Raw genomic sequence first — 23622 nt, 5'->3', positions numbered from 1 at the left:
TTTAATTTTATTCAATAATCACAAAATCATTATTATTATTTTATAGTCATAATGAATTGGTCAAAAACAAATGTGAATGTGGCCTATGAAAACTCAAATGGAAAGATTTTTTTATTTTTGTTATGGTTTGAGCTGGTTCTTCTGGTTCTAAACATAAGTATGAACACAAACTTTGTCCCCTAAATCAGTGTTTCCCAACCTTTTTTCAGTCATGGCACACTTTGAACATTTTCTCCATTTTGTGGCACCCCCTCGCATACGTTACGCTAGGGCTGTAACGGTACAGATTGCTCATGGTTCGGTTTGTATCGCGGTTTTAGGTTCACGGTTTCGGTACGGTTCAGTATTTGCTATGTTCAGGGAAAAAAGGACTACTGTCGAATGAAAATAAAGAAAATAATAAGAACAAATAATTTAAATACAAGCAGCAGCACAAATACTACTGAGCAAAGATACTAATAAAATAAACTATGCTTTTCAGGTTTTTCAGGTACGTCTAACATTAGTTTTCAGGTACAGAAATTGATCAAATGTAAAATAACATTGCGTATTTGAGTGTATAAATTAAAGATTAATCCTATTAAACTTACAAAAGCTATTCAATCAAGAGCAGTGAGTGATGTCCTTGTCTTTTGTTGTTTGACATTAAACAGACAGAATAAAGACCACTGCCCCTTTAAGACCTAATGCATGGATATGCGTCGTCTTTCTCGACAGTATAAAGTTTACTTAAGGCATATACAGACTATGTCTGCTAGGATACTCAAGATGCACATGTTGACATTCTTTTTGTGTGAGTTTGTCCGTTCAAGAGCAAGACTTGAAAGAGAACTCAGCGCGCGCTGTGAGACGTGTGCGCGCTTTCGGATGAGTGCACAGAGACAAATTTTCTCACAGCGCGTGCGGCTTCTCATTCGCGTCTTATGGCACGTCACCCAGGTGATGACGGCGAAAATGACTGGTCATATTCAAACATCCGGCAGCACTCGCATGCATTGAACAAAATTTACAAAGAGAGAATTATTTGAAAAATGTGAAGAAATTTTTTTTTGAAAAAAACTAAAAAATTATTTGAAGGACTTTTACACGGCACCCCTGCTCTCGTCAGACGGTACCCCGGTTGGGAAACACCAAACACCAGGAAAACACTGGTCTAAATCATTCAGGCCCAAGCCTGCAGCACTCCTGCCAGAATCCGAAGCTTCCGTGCCTCGATCGCCCCACAGTGGCCGGTCCCAGTATAGCTTCTAAACCCCACCTCTCCATGTATCAGTTTTTATTACGATGATTTCATTTCAAGTGTTCGTTTTTTAAATGAGTTTAGTTTTAGTGAGTAATTTGATGCTATAAAAACGGGGGGTGTGACGTCATGATTGACAGCTGAGATTGAGTGAAGTTGTCACTGAGGCACTAACTGACTTTTTTCGGGATTTTGGAGCTTTAGCTTTAATTTCTACATTTCTATGACTGTTTATTTCACACCAACATAATGAATTGTTCTGCATCTGTGAGAGTGTGGGCGGGCTTTTGATAATCGCGCCTCTACTTCCTGCTCTGTACTGCGCAGACTCGTCCCAAGATGTCAGCGCCGTGTGCGGGCCTACGAAAGCTTCAACTCTGGTTAGCGGAAGTCAAAGTCGCGTCGTCCATATTATTTTATGGTCTATGTTCAGGCCTAAAAGGATTTCACAAGAGTAAAAAGTAATTTCTCGGGCAAAATTATTTTCTATGCAGGTGCATTATACAACAAAATCACCCCAATCATGAACCTAGAATACATGGCTGTTACTAAAATCACAGTATGTTACAAAAGAAGTATGTTCGAATTCACAGTACTTCTGGCGAGATTCTTAAAGGGATAGTTCACCGAAAAATACGAATTCTGGCATCATTTACTCACCCTATCCCTTTAAAGCCACACTGTGTGATATTTTCCCCCATCTAGCGGTTAAAAGGTATATGACCATCCAGTGAATATTAGTTTCTGTTCCTCTCAATTCCGATTTCGTTTTAACTCCTACGGTGGCCGATTTAGTCCAAGATTAATATGGCTTCCAGTTCGACCTCGTCCACATTCGACACGGTGCTATCGAGTGTTAAAACGTGAAAGGCGAAGCTTGAATTTACGGGTATGTCCCTCTTTGTCTAATGTACTTTCAAGATGTATGGGCAACATGGCGACCCGCATTCGAACCCCTCACCGTATGTATTTTCAATGGCATATTATAAACTAACGAGAATACTTTATTACTCGAAAGAAGTAAATATACATTAATGAGCACATATATTTTTGAAAGAACTAAGTGTTTTTAGCTAAGAATAAACTAAAAAAGTTACACAGTGTAGCTTTAAGTGTGCATATGATGGGCACTTTTCAATCCCATGAGGCCATGGGAGAGGATCTGTGAATGGCAGTGACACGACTAACGCTGGTAGGTCACATGATAAATGACAACATGGTGAATGTAGTACATTCTTACTACACACATTCATACTTTAAAGAACATACTTTTTTATTGTTTGCAAAGTACTTAACATAAGCGCCTACTTAAGAGTGTATGCGATTTTGGATGCAGCCTAAATCTTTCCAAAGAGAGCTATTCAAGTCATCTGGTGCAACTTCCTGTATTTTTCATATCGCAATACATATCACAGAAAAAAAAAAAAAACATTGCAGTTTTTTCCAATATCACGCAGCCCTATTTCACCATCAACAAGCAACCAATCCCACGTTCAGCATGTAAAGCGCAGGCTTCTCTGCACACATTCGTCCAGCTGCCGCACATGGAGCCCCTGAAATGACTCTGATGAGTCTCGTTGTCTGTCATTATTCTGTGTTTCTGGCTCTAATGCAGATGGGTTGCAGAGGTCTGCGGCTCCCTGGGGCTCCGAGGCAAATCTCCCAGAGCACCTGCCTGTAATTTGGCTGCTAATCCCTGGGAGTGGGGCCTCTTTCCCTCCATCGCTGCATTACAGCCATTATGAGCTTTAGCCAGCCCCATGACATACTCTCGTCCACACCGAAAATTAAATGCAAATACAGCCCCTTTCTGGACGTAATAAAAATGACCTTCACTGCCCTGCAGGACGATGCATGTTTGGAACGACAGACTCGTGCATTGGTTCATCAATGACCAATACTGATATCTGAAGAGTGCAGTGGGCGATATGGGCTAATGCAATATTTAATCATAGCAATGGAGATTCACACATATACATTGCAATTCAACACTTTTTCACGCTTACAGTTTCTCTCTCAAAACATTACACAGTACTTTTTGTATTCATTTTCAACACTATATCTATCATTGTACTCGCTTTAACAAACTCTAACACTCAAATGATCCCATTTGCTTTTGACAATGAAAACATTGATGCTTGAATCATAATTTGATTGAACTGACAAACAATAACTTTACACACATATTTGATACAATTTTGGAACCAAAAAAAGCTAAATAAAACATGTTTTCTGCAAAGTCACATAACTATGTTGCAAAATGTTTATTGCATACTGTTTCTAATCAATTGTAAGCACTACATACTGTACAATATGCATTAAACAACATTATATTGCCATTTCAAACATAACCAGAGACTGTCCAACCATACGAGTGTCTGGAGCATCGTGTGTCGTACCTGTTTCGCTCGCGGCGGGCGGCTCGTCCAGGTCAGTGTTTGCTGTTTGACGTCCCTTTGCCGTGACTGTTGGTCTTACTGCACACCTGGATGCTGTCGCCAGATTCAGACTGTAACTTAACGGTCGAAACGGTGAAGATAGAAGACACTGAAAAACAATGACAGATTCAGCCTGTGAGTCTTTATGTAACGTATGAAATCTACGATGCAAAATATAACATCATCATGTAAAAGAAAAGAAAGGGAGGGAAAACAATGATATTGTGATGATGATGATGATGATTATGATAATGACAAGAAAATATTGTTGAAAATTAGGATATCAATAACTAAGAAATTCAAAATAGATCCAGAAAGAAATGATGCACTTATATAATATTTATAAAAACAAACTTAATCCTTTTTTCCTAAAGGGATTTCAAATAATTCTTTAAAAAAAGAGTTAATTCATTACACAATCCAACCAGCATTGAGATAAAAAACATTATAGATATTGTTTTGAAGCAAAAAAATAAGATTATGTATGTAACATCTTTTTTTTTTATGTACTATCCCATGAAGCTCTGTGCATGACATATGGGGATTTTTATGACAGTTGTGCTGAGAAGAATAAACAATAGAGTAAACTAGGAACAAACTGCATGAGGCACTGAACAATAGCTATTCTCAGTTAAACAAGAATATAAAATATATATTTCATCATTAATTCATCAGCGCCATTTCCACTGCATTACGTATAGTCCTGAGGAACCAAATGTCATATCTCTAATTCACACACACCAGAGTCAAACTCTATTTACTGCATTCAAGAAGCCGGTGACCCTGAAAAGCTGCTTTAAACATAGATAAACCCTGAAACAACCATTATTGAACATCTTACACCAAAACTCGAGTGTTTTCCGTCACACTCCCACTGTGATAGTTTCATTGTGATGAGCTCGAAACAACAGATGTGTCACCTCAGAAAAACCTCAGAAATATATATACACACAGTCAAACCAAAATGTATTCAGACACCTTCAACATTTTCTCACATTGTCACAGTTTATACGCTATAGTTTAGAAAATGGTAATAAAATATGACAAGAACTCAGAGTTAAACTGTCAGAATGAATTCATCTTGATAATGTCAGATAACTTTGATATAAAGGGATGTAATGGATTACAATCAACCAATCAGCTGTTAAATATAAGAAATGTATATATATATATATATATATATATATATATATATATATACATATGTCAATTCCTGCTCTCTCCTCATCTCCATCACTCTTTCTTTTTCTCTCAGTCTCCTGATCTTGCCCAGTCTCTTTCCCTCCTAAAGCTGAGCTTTTTTAATTTACTGAAGGCTACAAATTGTATTATATTAATTAACAATATGTACACATTCATTATTCATTTTATGCCTAATCTGATGAAAACGGCTTTGTTAATGTTTCTTGTCCCATCTCAACAACAGTTTAAATAATCATTACATTACATGAATCATGTTACATAGGTCTATTTTCAATTAAAAATGGCAAAATTAGGCAAAAGTTTATTAGTTTGCCTGATTCATTTTGTCATCCGTTTAAAATGTTGGACCTAAAACAGCTGTCAAATATGAAATGTTTAGTGGCATATTATGACGCATTATCTGAGTGAAACAGCTTCTCGAACAAGAAAAAATCTAGGGCGGGGCTTGATTTTATCCATGGGGAATTGAAGGGATGGTTGTGTATGTATAACAGAAAGAAAAGGGCTTTTCTATATGCTTGCTATGTTGTTGACAGTAAAAAATATGATACTTGCTATAACAAACAGCACTAATCAAGATATAAAAATAGAATAAACAAACACATCAGCGTTTGCCATTTCATTTAATAAACGTCATAAATCCTGCTGCATTTTCTGTATCAATCAAAGCCCGAGCTGAAATGTTAATTACTCGTCCAGCTTCCCCCAACAGCACCGGTTCTCTTTTGTGATTGAACCGCCAGCGTATATGAAACAACAGAATTAATTTTCCCTTCATTCTTCTGCTTCAAAAGCGGCGCTGTGCTCTGTGCGTCAAAGATCCGCCTCCACGGCAGAGTCCCGCCTTCCTCCCGCACGGCCGCCAGCAAACAACCTGCTGTGAGCTGATAACAGGATTAATTCGGCTCCGACTCCTAATCTGTGAAATTAAAAACCTCATTCTCGTATTCAAATGACTCGGCCGACGCTTGTCTTCCACAAACGCCTGTCTTCTGTTGTGTGCATAACATGTGTAGGCCTGAATGTGCCTGTGCTGCGGTTTTGCCCATCTACTAAACGAGGCCTAAAAGAAGATCAGCGGCTGCGGAGGGTCTCACACGTGGATTATGGATACGTGTCACATTAGACATGACAAAAGGCCTTGAGCTCTTTTAAAAACCAAAACCAGCCTGAAAGACCCGAATCATCAGCAGCAGCTCAATGTTTCTACGAGTGTTCAACACAAAGTCATCTTTTCTTTCCTTTTGTGACTATAGTATTATCTGAGTGAAACAGCCTCTTAAACAAGAAAAAATCTAGGGCGGGGCTTGATTTTATCCATGGGGAACTGAAGGGTTGGTTGTGGTTCACTATTGGTGAATCTCATGTGAGTGACGGGTTGCCCCGCCCTCTTGCCAGTAAACGCATCATCAGAGAAGAGATGACGCTCCAAGAGAGAGGGGATTATTTTGATGGGTACATGAGGGTACATGAATTTAAAAAAAGAAAGAAAGATGTGCGCAGAATATATTAATTATAATAAATACTCCAATATTCCATTAAAACAAGAATGGTGAATTTTGATTTCATGGTGACTTTAATGTCGCGTCAGAGCTGCTAGTTGTCTGTCAGAAATGTTTCAACAGCATCTGGACGTTGATGCGTCAAAGAATGACAAAAAACAGAAACTTTATAGTGTTTCTACAGTAAATTTCTGGTAATCTTGCATGTCAGATGTCAATTATTCCATCTGTACCCATGATCATCACTAGGATCTTTTTAGGGGGACTTTAAAATTTGTGATTAAGTCCGTAATGTGTACACTAATTTGTAGTCGCCAGTCCCCTTTAGAACATATGAAACTGGCGACAGGCTTCGGCTACGCCCGTCCTTTAGTCTGTGTTAATCAGAGCGTTCTTCAATCCGCACACGTCAGAAGCAGAAGAAAAGGTGTGTGTGTTCATCTGAGCCTCTTTGGTCTGTCACCGCTCATCAATGTAAAAATATTTGAAATAACCAAATCAAATCAAAGTAGGCGGGCTTTATATTCACGGAAGCTCAAGTGCGATGATATGTGAGTAGCTAAACTAAACATTTCATATTTGACAGCTGTATTAGGTCAGACATGTTAAACGTATGACAAAAATAATCAGGCAAGCTAATAAACTTGTGTCTAATTTCGCCATTTTGAATTGAAAAAAGTAATGTAACGTGTAACTATGTAACGTGATTCATGTAATGTAATGATTAGTAACTGTCATTGAGATGGGGCAAGAAACATTAACGAAGCCGTTTTCATTAGATTAGGCATACAATGAATGTGTACATATTGTTAATTAACATAATACCATTTGTAGCCTTCAGTAATTTAAAAAAGCTCAGCTTTAGGAGGGGAAGAGACAGGGCAAGATAAGGAGAAAAGAAAGAGTGATGGAGATGAGAAGAGAGCAGGAATTGACAAATAATCTACTGCCCACTGCCATGATCTTAAAGCCATTTCTTATACCTTTTTTTGGCCTTCAAACGACTTGAAAGTCATATTTGTAGATCAGAGAAATCAAAAAATTTTCGGGGAGCCCCCTAACAACAAATTTGGGACCTCTGTGATTATAAAGCCCTGCCTACGGCCCTGGGTAGGATTAAGGGATGTCGAATTAGGCATTAATATATGCTTTACAACTACTAATAAACAGACAATATCTTAGTAATATGCATGGTAATAAGCAACCAGTAATAAGTGAGAATTGGACCCTAAACTAAAGTGTTACCATTTTCTTTTAAATCATACCCTCATTGGGGGCTGAGCCCCCCTAAAATGAAAATCTTAGAATCGCCCCTGTCTGTACCACATGCACATGTATTTATCTAATTATCTTCAGTGCTGGGTAGATTACTTAAATGTTTGTTAAAAAACGTACTGTAGTTAGTAACACAATCTATTAAATTACTAATTTAAGATAGTAAAACTTTAATATTACTTTGACAATTTGTTAATCACATTGATTTAAATAATATATGGAATATATGGATAAAATATGAATAACTATACTACGGGGGCCGTTGAATGCTTGAATCTGATTGGCTGATGAACGTTCTGAGGTGTGCAATTATTTTCTGGGAAACGCACCGCGAACGTAATACTAAGCTGCTCTCATGACCCCATTACAGTTCCATATCACTTCGCATAGTTAACTGTAATAGCGGAAATTACAGGACTAAAAAACAACAACATGACAGACGATTTTTCTAAAGTACATTTTTATATTTACGATGAATATAAAACGTTCAACAACTGGGCGGCAGCAGTATTAGACGCACAGAGGTAGCCTAAATCACACAAGCTCTCTCTCTCTCTCTTTCTCTCTCTCTCTCTCTGTGTCTCTGTAGCTCTCGCTCTCTTTCTAATAACTTCATTAATAACTGCAGTAGAACGCTATCAACGGCTCAAGCCTCCGTTACCAGCTTTAAAATTATATTTCTGAACTAGCAAAAGAGCCATTGGATGAGACACGGAAGAAATAGTCCTACTCGCAATAGCGAATTAAGTACAAAAGAAACGGACAAATACCTTTAAATATATCACCGGATCGATGCCTTGAGGTGTGGTAACCGTAGTATAAGCGTAATAATTGACAACGGGCCGTTCAATTATTAGAAAAATAGTGCACACCCGAGGTGGTGATGCGGTCACGACGCGAAGCGGAGCTTACTTGTTCCATACTGATATGAAAATACAAAGACAAAAAAAACCTTATTCCATTCTCTATATTACTTAAAGTTTGAGAATTAGATAAATTAAAAATGTATTTTTAAAAATTAATTGATTTTTATTATAAATAAAAAAAAATTAATGTGTTTGAAAGACAAAAGCCTTCCAAACACATAGTATGGTTAAACTCGGAAAAGTAAATTATGAATAATTTACTGCCATTTTAATATTAAATCATGTAATCAATAAAGAAATAACTGTAGTCTGTTTTTAGAGTTTAATGTAATATAATTTAAAGTATTTTATATTTGGAATCTGATTACGTAATCCAGATTAAATATAATAAATTACTACCCAGCATTGTTTCGCTAATTTTTATCAGATTTTCTTTTGTTTCTGTAGGACTCTTTGAAATGCTGCTCATTTGAAACTATTTGAAACTATTTGAAAAACATGCATCGACCAATCAGAATTGATAATTCAACACTGCTGACAATAACCAGTTCCTGCGTATTTGGGTTTTGCAAATCAAGAAAAAGTGTCAGTCTGTTGGTCTCTAGGGGAAAGTGAAGCCCGTCACCTCATGAAGAAACCTGGAACGTGACAAGGCAGAACCGTGATGACTGTGCAATCTTTGTGAATTACCATCAGAGAGATCACCATCACCACAATGAGCTCAAATTGAACGGTGTTTGGTATTCAGTTCCAGACAAGCATCAATAAGGCGGCATGTTTAACAGTAAGAAAGATCGGAAGAGACTGATGAAGGAAGGCAGTAGATGGAGGAAAACACTAAGACTGTGTTCAGAATGGAATACTAACAAACTGCTTCCTGCGCAGGACACACTGTACACTTGCTACTGTGCTTTAAACAGGCATAATAATGAAAACTACAACAGCACACTGCACAGTCTGCACTGCACACTGGATGTAAAGTATATGACACGTGTGAAAGTATGAAGTATGCTCACAGACATTCATAATGAAAAGGAGAAATAAAGATTTGAATAAAAATTTTATTTAAAATTGAACCAAGTATGAAATTGGTTATTTGTTGCTTTAAAGCCCTGACACACCAAGCTGAAGCTCGGACTTCAGTCAGTGTTGGCTGGTTCAGTTTTTGCGATGTGTTCTGCACCGTTGGCACTAGTTGGACATTGGCTGATTGAGCATGTTGAATTGCCATTGGCGCTGTTGGTGAGAGAGAATCTGACTAGCTGTTCAGCTTAGCGAATGAGTCGAAAAGCGAAAGTGATGAAAGCGTGCAAAGAAGTCAAGACGGTAGGCCTACAGACAGAAGGCTGTTGTAATTTTACATCTTTATTTAAAAAATTTTTTTTCCAGTTTTTATCTCATTTTAATCTTACCCGAGCATTCCATTCATATCAGGGATGCACCGAATCCAGATTTTTGGGGTTTGGTCGAATACCGAATCCACTGGTTAAGATTCTGCCGAATCCAAAACCGAATACCGAATCCTACTCCCATCCTCAGTCCATTATCACAGTAAACACAATAATGAAGTAAACAACGTCCACAGCAGTTTTAATTCAATTTTAATTAAGAATAGGCAACATTATGTCAGGATGACTGTCCTTTCTTTGCCGTACCTGAAGTTGCAGCATTTTGGCTGCTGTCTGTAGATTCCTTCATGTACAACTCGTATTCTTTCAGATGTTTCATACGCAAATGTTTTAACAGCAGCGATGTTGTGTATTGTTTAGGGTCCTTGCCACCACAAGACAAATCGGCATTGCAAATTGAACATGTAGCTCGACTTCAATCGCATTCTTTTGACTGAAAGTACTGCCAAACAACACGTTTTCTTTTCACAAGTTCCATTTTCACTTTCTCACAGCCTACTGGATTCGAACAGTCCACCTAGTAAACACCTTCACGTAATCAACGGCAGCGTCATTACGATCAACCGGCGGAGCACGCGTAGTGCAAGCCTAGGGTCGGTTCGGTGGAAAAAGCAGAAACCGAACCCCGTCAAAAGGTGAATTGGAGACGATAAATTGTCCGTAGTTGTGAATGCTTGTGTGCGTGAGTCCCAAGCCATGTAATGGGGACAGTTAGAGAAGCTAGCCCGGAAATATCATAGACAGTCTCTCGCGTATGGCAAGAGATGGCCATAGAGTCAGACACGACTGAAATGGTTATCGATAAGAAAAAAATGCCATATAGATATTTTTAATATCTCATTATTTGGCAGCAGGTATATTAGGCTGCTGTCACTTTAAGATTTGACGCACGGATCCATTGCACGTGTTTTCTTTCTCAACTGTTTACGTTCACTTAAAACATAACTGATTGTGTTTACGTGAATACTCACCAAGACAGAAATTTTGACAATATTTTGTGTGTATTTGACTGTTTAAACCATGGACTGTAAAAAAATATGTACGTAGTGTCCGTGACGTCACCCATAGGATTCTGATGAGCCGTTCTGAAGCGCAAAGTATGGACGAGATGGCCGTTGCCATCTTGGCAGCGCCTCATCACTCGTCACTCCCGGATAACAGAAAATGGCCAAAAAGGCGGGACGTGGGCGTAGCTGAAGTGACGCAATGACTAACAGACAGCAGATAAATGGCTATCCACCTGTCACTCAAAGTGACCACGCCCTTAATTATGCAGGACTTTAAAGCTTTATATAATGTAAACGAATGAGTTATAAAAAAATTCACCCCCCTCACAGTTGTCATGAAGGGCAAAATTAGCCGTATAGACCAAAACCACAATTTGTACCAGACTGTAAACATGTGTTCTTCTGCTGTAAAGTTGGCCATTTTAACATGGGGCTCAATGAGATTCTGCTCCCTTCTGGAGCCTGTCCCTAGCGGCCAGTCGATGAATTGCAGTATTTGTCACTTCCGTATTGGCTTCAAGAGAAACTGCGGGAGGTTGCCGTTTGGTTTAAACGCAATAAGCAGCACAAAATAACTAAATTCAGTACTGAGAGGCGACTTTATATGCGCGCACTTTGGGTGTGAGCTCAAAATGTGCGGAATGAATAAAATTATGAGTGCAATATAATTGAAAAAATTTATATATTAAAAAATTCAACCCGCCAAAGTGGCTAGTAGGAGTGACTGGATTAATAAAAGGATACAGTATTCTTCTTATTGCAGTGTGCTGATTATGTACTGCACATTTTGATAAACGTAGTAGGTCACTGGAGTGTTCCACTGCAAAAATGGTGTAAGTGGTATGGTAGTGTGTGATTGTGAACTCAGTGAGGCAGTGATGTGATGCGAGTTGACTTACTGTCAGGCAGCTCCCAGAGTCTCGGGGGCAGATGGCTGAAGTATTCATGGTTGAGGGCCGACTGGGCGGAGAGCCGGTTCTTTGGGAAGCACTGGAGAAATCTGGAAGCCAGCTCTTCAGCATGATCTACATAACCCAGCCTGCCAACACACACACACACAGTTATAAACATACAGATGACTACAGTGCCAAGATCACCACACATACACGCGCTCACTGCTCGCATTTCCAGCTCAGGCTCTCTGTCAGCTTCACTCCCGCTGACGTGCGGCTGGAAAAATGTTTTTGGAGTGGAAAATGCAAAACGAGTTTTCACCCACAAACGTCCTCTAAACTGCAAAGTCAAAGACCGACACAAACACACCTGCAGATTCTGCACTGCAGAACAGATATACACAAACACACAGCAGATATACAGATGCTGAGCTCTCAATGAGTGTACAGATGTGCTGTGGTCAGAAAATTAAACCAAGTTACTGCTAATGATTTTAGGACGGCAAAACTTACACAAATGATTTACAAAGATGATCTGACATTCACAGCCTTATTTATCTGACATAGTCTGGTCTTCTGTCCAGATCCTTATGTGAAGTGGCCAATCACAGTTAGCTTTGTTATTTTGTGTGTGTTTTTAGGGCGATTTCTCTTAAATAGTCCATTTGACATGGATTAAAAAATCCATTTTTATTTCATCTTTATTCATAAAGGATGCATTAAATTGATCAAAAGTGACAGTAAAGACGTTCATAAAATTACAAAACATTTCTATAGCAAATAAATGCTGTTTTTTAAACTTTCTATTCATCAAAAAACACTAGAAAATAAATGCATCACCATTTCCATAAAAATATGAAGCAGCACAACTGCTAATATGCAAATCAGAAACTCATTCTACTATGCAAATCATCATATTAGAACGATTTCTGAAGGATCATGTGACACTGAAGACTGGAGTAATGATGCTGAAAATTCAGCTCTGATCACAGGAATAAATTACATTTTAAAATATATTCAAATAGAAAACAGTTATTCGAATAATATTTCGCATATTACTCTTTTTACTGTATTTTTGATCAAATAAATGCAGCCTTTCTAACATTAAAAAAATCTTACAGGCACGTCAACAGTAGAGTAAAAATCCCAATTTGTCCATAAATCTGGATTATTTCACAGACAAAAACTAAGTGTAATATACTGTACAGTTCCAATCATGGATATCTAGATTGAGCCCCAAATAAAACCCCAACAGATTGACTTTCAGCTCAACGACTGTCTTGGAAGAGCCAGTTAGTTAACATGACCGTTATCATGCTTTTATCTAGACACCATCTGCTCTGATGACACACTCATTTGACGGAAATTCTGTCACTCTACTGAGGTTTGATTCTGTCACATTACGCTAAAGTAACATGATTGATTGTTCGTTTGCAAGTATTCACATGTTTAGTGTGTTTTAGGGCCTACGGTTAAATGTGTGTGTGTGTGTGTGAGATGACTAAACTCCTGAACTATCACACCCACTACTGCCAATGAAAAACAAATGTAAAAAACTACAAATGTATGTGGATAATTAGGCCTCTGCAGCATTAACACATTAAAGAAACATGAAGTTTTCTCAGAGTTTCTGTCCACCAGCGGCACTTTCAGAACTTTAAAATAACTGTGTGTGTGCGTGAAACGAGCTTGTGTACGAGCGTCTGTGTGATTAGACAGAAAAATCCATAGGCTTCTCACTCGCGTTCTCGTGCTTCTCCTGCTAGTTCAGATGTGGGTTAATCGAATTAAATCAGAAACTGCACAAATCTGACTATGAGGAAAAGACCAAGGTCATTATAGTTTTGCATTTGTTTTTCATTTTAACTTTGGTAATATTTTTTAGCAACATTAAGTTTCAGCTGAGATGTACTTTGTTTCAATGGTTTTGACGGTTTCCTTGTTCAGGTCCTGATGCAATTTACACTACTGTTCAAAAGTTTGGGGTCAATACAGTACAGCTTTTAGTTTTTTGTTTTGTTTTGGGGGGAAGAAATGATGCCACTGTACAAGTAGTTCATGCTTTAACATTAACTAACAATAAGCATTCCATTTGTTTCAGTACATATTCACTTTTTAACAAATGAAATTTTATTGTGTTACCGTTTTAAAAATGTGTCACACAGAAGGAATATTTACTGAAAAGTGAACATTGCTAGATGTTGCTCTTTCATAGTTCTCACTGATGCTTAATTTAAGGATCAACCTCATCTCTATGACCGTTTCTCCTAAAATAATGAGCATAAAGCTAAAAATGAGTTCATATTGAGATTTTTTTTTTTTATTCGACCGAGCACAGTCTGAGACATTGTCAAGATCTTAGCTGAAACATCTGAGAAGTAGGTGAAAAAGTGTCCATTTAAGGTCACTGCGGTCCAGGAGAAATAATTGAGATATTCAGAAGCATCTAAAACACACTTTTTGTCCTTCACACCAAGGAAAAATGTTGTTATAAAAAGCAACACATAATACAAAATAGTTGTGGTCACTTACTTATTCCAGGCTTGTCTGAGTTTCTTGGGACTGTAGACGGTGAAACGATCTGCAGATGAGACAAACGACAGATGTAGAACTCAGTAATATTGTGAAATATTATTACAATTTAGAATAACTGTTTTCTATTTGAATATATTTTAAAATGTCATTTATTTCTGTGATCAAAGCTGAATTTTCAGCATCATTACTCCAGTCTTCAGCGTCACATGATCCTTCAGAAATCATTCTAATATGATGATTTGCTGCTCAAGGAACATGTATGATTATTATCAATGTTGAAAACTAATGTGCAGAAATATATTTTGGGAGAAACTACTATAATTTTTTCTTTGATCAATAGAAAGTAAAAAAAAAAAAAAAGAATCTTAACTTTTAATCATTAACATTTTAATCTTTTAAAACATGTATTGGCACTTTTGATCAATTGAATGTGCCCTTTTGGAATAAAAATATTGATTTACTTATAAAATTAAACAAAACTGTTACTGACCCCAAACTTCTGTCAGTGTGATCAAATAATCAGTAACGATAAATTATATTCTGCTTTATTCGTCATGCTAGATATTATATTATTATTTTGAATTCGTTTTTATTGTTATATTTTCCATTTTAATTTTAGTTAAAGTTTTAGTTATTATGTTGTGTATATATATATAATTTCCGATGTAGTTATTCAACCAAATGTTGCCTAACTGAAAAAAAAAAAAAAAAAATATATATATATATTAGTATATATATATATATATATATATATTAGTTATTTTTTTTTATGGCTTTGGTTTTAGTTTTAGGTATTATAGTTTATTTAACTATAATAACCCCTAAAAGTATCTATTAATAGAGAAAATGTGTTTATTGCCACAGTACACATCCTCTATATACTGCAGAAACAGCAGTGTGTTAGTATGTTATTCTGAACAGTCTCTTTGTTCTAGATGTCGATTCATTGGTTTGGCCTCCTGCGGACTGGATCAATACACACCGTCCGCACGGGCATTCAGGTATGAAACATGTCAGCATGCATGCACACACACACACACACACACACACACACACACACACACACACACACACACACACACACACACACACACACACACACACACACACACACACACACACACACACACACACACACACACACACACACACACAGATTGCATTTCCAATCAGTGCCCGTTATATAAAACCCAGCAGCTCCATGACCTGCAATTAAACATCCCAAACCCCACTACCAATCGCTAACACTTCATCAAGAGTGAGTATTAGTTAACAGCACACTGGAAGCATGGAATGGCATATTTACATAGCAGAAAACACTGCGATCAGGTCTCATACAGTATTATTTGATGTGAAACAGCCGTCTCAGCTGGTCACAGTGCAGAAGCGCAGTAAACACTGCCCTCTGCTGCTACAACACTGAACTACACCAATGCTATTTCTAGCTGATATAAGGAAAGACACTAAAGGCGCAAAACAGGCACTGCTCAATTTTGCTTCCGGAGCATTTCTTCTTAAAACACACATTTAAGTGTTATCTCTGAAGTGAAGTGACTTCTCAGCCGCACTTACAAACACCAAACAGTTTTATTCCTATCGATATTCTGAAGGGGTTTCCTCATATATCATTTGCCTGATTTAAATTACATTTTATTCCTAATAAAATTTCGATTTTTTTCCCCCCTGGCTGTTGACACATTAGTCATGAAGTGATAAAAAGAAATATCTCAAATCGCCTCTGTAAAAACCTTAACAAAATCAAACAAGAATTTTGAACCATCCAACTGACATTTAAGCAAATTAAATGTATTTAACCTCTTCAACCACAAGCCATTATGACTTTCAAAATGCAAATAAGGAAGGCTTCATCACAAAATCACAACCTCTTTTACCTTTATCGATTAAATATAATGTTGATGCTACAGACAAAAAGATCAGTTGATGGTGTTTAATTGAGATTTACTGTCTGCGAGGCTTCCCTGGGACGCTCAGTGTTTTATTAAGGTCACCTTGAGAAGCATCAGAACTGGAGGATAGAATTGCAGAGAGAACATTTGGGCTTTGTCCAAAATCACCCCTATACCCTTAAATAGGGCACTTTTTGAGGGGACAGCCATTTGTAGTGGTGTCCGAAACCATAGTGGACGTTATTGAGTGCACAATCCCGCAATAGCGAGTGTACAACTGATGTACACCCAAAAGCCAGAGAACACCCATAATGCACTGTAAGGGTCATGCAGACTGAATTCCCGCATCTGACCAGAGGATGGCGCCCGCAGCTTCATCATTTATCCATCAATTTTCCAAACCGCTGGTCCAGTGTGTGGCTACAGTGTAATATCATACAGGCATAAATCCCTTTTTAATTGATTATTAAATTGTTTAATTAAGGTTTATACATAGTTTCCATGACAGAGTTCAAGATAATTCTTTGATTACTAGTGGAGCTGCCAGTTTGCTACGTTTCAAATGATTATTAAACTGCAAGCACAAATTATGCGGCAGTCAGCTGGTCTGAAATCGAGGTGTGTCGGGTGCATTGTTGGCGTGTTGCTATTTTGAGGAACTGAAAACGACTGCACCATTGAACAACAAAAACCTGGTCCAAAGTCAATAGTGCAGTATTTTTTGTGTTATTTAAAGGCCGTGTTAGTAATATGCGCCTATAGGCGGCGCACAACGCGCATACACTCTGCTTATTACACACAAAGGCAGAAGCAGCAACACACACACATTTTTAAATATAAAAAACAAAAGAATTCCTCTCTGGAGAAGCGTTCAGTTACTCCGCAATATAATCCTTTAAAGGGGCTATATGCAACTTTTTCCCCAAAATAAACGTAACAATAGCCTTTTTATTTTACCATTTATGACTCAAACATCTCCTGATGAGCATACTGACACCTTGTCCGCTCACAGTGGGTGCACGTATAAGCCTGTATCCTATTTTTCCTATTTTCTGGCGGGTCGTCTTTTCCCGCGCTGTCTGCAGATGTGACGTCACCACCGCTGCGAGAGCGAGCAGAAAATAAGAGCAGTTCTGTTTTTTGGCCACAGGTGTCAGCGAGTTTAAATTTCAGAAAAACGCATATAGCCCCTTTAAACTAGCAAAAGAGGATTCGGACACGCCCTAAGTGCACCTGCCCCATGCGCTTCAGACCATGCGCACAGATCGTTAAAATAGGGCCCTCTGTGTCCGAATTCACTCACTCATTTTCATTCACTCCTTCTAGTGGACTATATTAGTAGTGTAATGTAAGGAATAGTGAATGAGGGTAGAGCTCTTTAGTATCTGTGCTTCAGTATCTGTTCATTAGTATAACGGCTTATTCCAGAACATTCCTCACATCTCGTTCATTAGGCCAGTGTATCCCAACCCTATTCCTGGTAGCACATTAACACTACACATTTTCCAACTCTGGCTAATCAAACACAAATTAATTGCAAAAAATACTTCCAAAATCAAGATGGCTGAAGTCTCAATGGTCTCTAGTGCTCATATCTGTGGTAGTGTTGCATGATATACCAGTACTGGAAAGGTATCACCAGATCCTGCTTTAAAAACAGTATGGTTCCACATTTTATCAGTACCAGTACTTTAATTATATTTTATAAAGTTATAAACATTAATATTTCTCTTACAAAAAGCATTGTTTCGCTTCACTTCAGAAGGTCTTTATTAACCCCACCGGAGTCGTATGGATTACTTTTATTATGGATATATGCACTTTTTTGGGCTTCAAAATCCAAGATACCATTCACTTCCATTATAAAGCTGGGAAGAGCCAGGATATTTTTTTTTATATAACTCAAAGGGCTTTGAAGGGCTTAATAGGCTCTGCATGATCCCAGCTGAGAAATAGGGTCTTATCTAGCAAAATCATCGGTCATTTAAAAAAAAAAAAAGTCCTTTTATATACACTTTTTAACCTAAATTGCTCATCTTGCGCTGCTCTGCGATGCGCAATCACGTCGGAAAGGTCGCGCTAAATGCGCTCGTACGAAATCCAAGTTACCAATCACTCCCATTATAAAGCTGGGAAGAGCCAGGATATTTTTGTCCGGTTTTGTTCGGCTGAAAGGAGAAAGTCATACACACCTAGGATGGCTTTAGAGTGTGTAAATTATGGGATCAATTATGGGGTCTTAAAGTGACATTGATGTTAATCAAACAGCAAAAGAAAAGAGAAAATTATCCACTGCTTGACTGAATAACTTTAATCTATTAATAAATAGAGTGAAGACTATTTTACATTTATTAAAAGTTTTTATGCTACTGTTAAAGGTGCAGTGTGTACATTTTAGCGGAATCTAGTGGTGAGGTTGCGAATTGCAACCGCCCACCGCTCAGCCCTCCCTTTCGAAGCACATAGAGAATCTACGGTGGCTGACACAGGACAAAGATTTCGTCGTCTGAGACAGCAGAGAGTAGCTAGCACTCTGTACAGAAGTTTGTCCGTTTAGGGCTACTGTAGAAACATGGCGACGACTTCATTGTAAGGGACCCGCGGTGTATGGAGATAGAAATGGCTCATTCTAAGGTAATAAAAACATAACGGTTCATTATGTCTTTATACACCACTGAAAACATAGTTATGTACAGTATATTATATTGCATTTCTGTCAATAGTTCCTCATAAATAATACACACTGCACCTTTAAATAGACCTACTGTAGAAAATTTTAAAGCACTGTTTATTTAATTTGTATCTTTCTTATATTGCATTTGTCATATTAATTGTAATTTGCATGTTTGCTTCCTTTAAAGATAACATCATTTTAAATATATCTTAAGATAAAATGTAATTAATATCTATATTGTGATATAAAATTACGTTAAAAAAAGATTAAATTACTTGTATCATGAAATAAGATTTTGGTCATATCGCCCACCTCTATCCCAATCTGTTCAGAATTGTGTGATTTATAATATGATTGATAATGTGTTTTTTTTTTTTTTTTTTTATAAATGTATAAAACAATGAATTTTAAGTTGTCATATTATTAAATTAATTTGACTGTCGTTTTAGTTTTTTGCTGTGGTTTCGATTCAGCATTGGTATCACAACATTTTAGTCAGGTTTCGTATAAAAAGTCATAATTTTGGTATGGTGACAACACTAATCTATGGTTTGGCTCCTCTGTGTGGTTTGCTGTGGTTGTGAGTGTTAATGAGCTCCCAGAGGTCGTCTGCTGGCACACGTTTGGAGGACGATACGGGACGTGTCTGCGTGTCATTTACAGTCAGATGAGCAGGGAGTTTACCTGGTTTGAAGTGCGGGAGTGAGTGAACACCTGGCCACGTCTCCTCCGAGGGCGTCCCCAAAACCTGCACAGAGAAGAAAGAAAACTAGCTGAAGTTAGAGAGCAGAGCTCAGACATCCATCCCAGAGGGTTTTCCTGGACACCAGCGGGGCGGGACGTTTAATTCACACCACTGCACAAACACATTGAAGATTTTCAATGCGAATAAACAAGTTTATTATGCGCACGTGTGTGTGCTTAGAGCAGCAGCGCTGGCGGACAGCAGGGGCTTTTTGAAGTCTTGTAAAGAGCACGACTCGATTAAACACACACTGTAATTACAGCCGTCAGACTCGATGAGCCGAACCGCTGAGACGAGCCTCAGAGTGAGAGAGAGTGTGTGTGAGAGCACATGTGCAGATGAAACCACAAACCTCTGAATGTCTCAGGGACCCTCGTCCCTCAGAACTCAAATTATCAGGATTATTTTAATTATCAGGCGCTTTTAACCTACTTTCATTCTCCTACACATACAAAAAGGTGTTTTTGATACTAGATGTGATAACATTATCTGAAGAACAATTGAGTGGTGTTTGACTGTGCTAGTGTGTTTGGCTGGTTTCCAGGATGTTGCTAGGTTGTTCTGTGTGTGACGTAAAATCTTCTGATCTGTAAAATGGTGCATCTGATCGCCTAGTAAAGTGCAGCACACCTCGTCTCAAAAACACACATGATTTGAGGAATCACTCATGTCTGGATCACAAATTATGCAGGACAATACACACACTCAGTAATCACTTAGTAACGGCATTATTAAACTGTACACATGACCTCGCAGTCTTTATGAAGGATCAATCTGTCCAGCAGGGGGCAGTATTGAATTGTGTTCAGTTTGATGAAGCATAAATCTGTCTTTATAAGAACTTTTGTTTGAAGGAAAAACACACACATAAATACTAATATGCTGAAAATCAGCTGGCCACAAGTTAATTAGTCTAGGTTTAAATTAATTATGTGTGTGCTGTTTTAGAATCTTGATGAGTAATAATTTAATTTCCACGGAATGCAAAACAACTTAATAGTATTTAAATACATTAAATGTCACCCACCAAACACAACAGTAGCATTCATCATATGTGACCTGTGATGACCCATGATAACACACACACACACACACACACACACACACACACACACACACACACACACACACACACACACACACACACACACACACACACACACACACACACACACACACACACACACACACACACACACACACACACACACACACACACACACACACACACACACACACACACACAGGGGGGTTTTGGTGAAATGTGGGGACATTACATAGGCGTAATGGTTTTTATACCGTACAAACCGTATTTTCTATCCCCTTACACTGCCCCTGCCCCTAAACCTACCCCTCACAGGAGACTGCACAGTTTACTTTCTGTGAAAAAAAACTCATTCTGTTTGATTTATAAGCATTTTGAAAAGTGAGGACATGGGTAACGTCCTCATATTTCACCCTCTTTTTGTACTACCTATGTCATACCCATGTCATTATACACATTTGTGTCCTGATATTTCACAAAAACATGCCACACACACACACACACACACACACACACACACACACACACACACACACACACACACACACACACACACACACACACACACACACACACACACACACACACACGTATGGTTGACTATCTTTGAGGGGACTCTCCATAGATGTAATGGGTTTTATACTGTACAAACTGTATAATATCCCCTTACACTAACCCTACCCCTAAACCTACCCATCACACAAAACTTTCTGCATTTTTACATTAAAAAAAAACAAAACAAAACAATCCTGTATGATTTATGAGCTTATTTCATCATGGGGACCTCAATTTAGGTCCTCACAGTGACACGAGTCCCCATGAGTCAGTGTGAATTCAGGTCGAAGTCCCCACCGGGATAGAAGAACATGAACACACACACACACACGTTGGGTTTTCATGTTTTATGGGGACTTTCCATAGACATAATGGTTTTTATACTGTATAAACTGTATATTTTATCCCCCTACACTAACTCTACACCTAAACATACCCATCACAGGAAACATTCTGCATTTTTACATTTTCAAAAAATATCACTTAGTCGGATTTATAAAATGTTTTCCTCATGGGGACCAAAAAATGTCACAAGGATATTGTCATCTTTGTGGGGAAATTTTGTCCCCATAACGTAGGGTTTACCAGGCCACACACACACACACACACACACACACACACACACACACACACACACACACACACAGGGGGTTTTTGTGAAATGTGGGGACATTCCATAGGCGTAATGGTTTTTATAACGTACAAACCGTATTTTCTATCCCCTTACACTGCCCCTACCCCTAAACCTACCCATCACAGGAGACTGCACAGTTTACTTTCTGTGAAAAAAACCTCATTCTGTGTGATTTATAAGCATTTTGAAAAGTGAGGACATGGGTAACGTCCTCATATTTCACCCTCTTTTTGTAATACCTATGTCATACCCATGTCATTATACACATACCCCCCCCCCCACACACACTTAGACTTATATAATGAAGTTAAATAACTGTTTGCATAGTGCTTGGGTTGCTATTCTGTTCGTGATCTGTATGGCATGCTTCTGTTCATCTACATCTGTTGTTCAGCTCTAGCCTTAGCTGACCTCCTTCAGAAACAAAGACATGAGAAATGCCCTGCGTCCCTGCGATCAGACCACTTTCACAGTCATGTACCTCTGTGATGAGAAATCTCTCTGAGAAACTAAGTCGAGTGTTCAGAATTCTCACAGGAACCGGCTTCAGCGCTGGAATAGCAAAAAGCGGTCTCTCTCTCTCTCTCTTCCTGTGTCTGTCTATCACACTCTCAGAGAGCAAGACCCTTAAAACAACCTCCACTCAGGAGCAAAAGCAATCTGGAGTGAAATTTGTCTTCTATATTGAACACACATTGGGGGGAAAGATCGAGCCCTGGACATCAAACATCCAGCGCATGAATCTCTGAGAGCAGGTCACCTTGACATGACCACAGACAGGTTCAGTCCGGATCAGATCTGTTTGGGACACACTCAAACACGCCAGAAGAAACAAAGTCAGCATGCAATCAAAACTTACTATGTTACTGTTCTTATTGTGAATGATACATCTATGCACGTAATTCTCACACTAGTGCAGAATAAGCATGGAACGAAAAAATAAAGCAGAAAAGGTGCATGAAAAACTACAAGAACCCTTGACATACATCACTAGGAATATACGATTCCCATTAGCTCAGAGGAGATTCTATCATTTTGGTAACACTTTATTTTAAGGTGTCCCTGTTACAGTGTAATTATACATTTATACAAGTACTGAGAAATATAGGGTTAGGGTAGGATTGAGGGTTAGTTGCATGTAATTATGCATAATTTACTGTTATTACTATGGTAAGTACATGCAACATATGTGACAAGGACACTGTAAAATAAAGTGTTACCTAATTTTGACTATATTTTGTGGCAATAAGCTGCTGCATGCAGATTAATCTGTGCGTTTGTGTGCAGAAGTGAGCGATACTCCTCATTCTGACCAACCATAGACGTGATTCTGAAAACATTTTTCCTGCACGCTTGCCTTTGGTTTGTGCATGACTGCATGTATATGAAAATAAGCAAAAAGGTCTCTTCAACTAACTAGACCTAGCGGCAAAATAACATTCAGTGTGTTCACTTGCACAGTCTTACTATGCCTTTAACAACCAGACAACATGTACGTTTTTTAATCTAGAAAATGTCTACTGTTTAAGCAAAAACAATTAGTGCACAGATCATTACCCATTACTTCAATTTGATTCTGATCTGTTTTTTCAATGCACATATAGGGCCCTATCTTGCACCCAGCGCAATTGACTTTGTACACTGACGCATGTGTCATTCCTATTTTGCACCCGCGCAAAGTGCGCTTTTCCCTC

General features: G+C 38.2%; 1 protein-coding gene across 3 annotated transcripts in view; it reads right to left on the bottom strand.

The window, feature by feature from the left end:
• Nucleotides 1–23622, bottom strand: part of cdk14 (cyclin dependent kinase 14) — a 252733-nt gene that overhangs the window by 56658 nt on the left and 172453 nt on the right. For 2 of the 3 annotated variants that reach the window (XM_079837693.1, XM_079837694.1), the window contains 4 exons: nt 19634–19697; nt 14366–14414; nt 11840–11979; nt 3640–3787 (listed from right to left, as the gene is read on the bottom strand). In XM_079837693.1, coding sequence (XP_079693819.1) covers nt 3672–3787; nt 11840–11979; nt 14366–14414; nt 19634–19697 — 369 coding nt within the window. In that variant the 3' untranslated portion in view covers nt 3640–3671. Of the gene's footprint in view, nt 1–128; nt 3788–11839; nt 11980–14365; nt 14415–19633; nt 19698–23622 lie in introns of those variants that run through there. The other variant, XM_079837695.1, reaches the window with a different exon arrangement.

This window comes from Gobio gobio, assembly GCF_949357685.1.
Source record: "Gobio gobio genome assembly, chromosome: 15".
Taxonomy (NCBI): domain Eukaryota; kingdom Metazoa; phylum Chordata; class Actinopteri; order Cypriniformes; family Gobionidae; genus Gobio; species Gobio gobio.
This window is presented reverse-complemented; position numbering and strand designations above follow the sequence as displayed.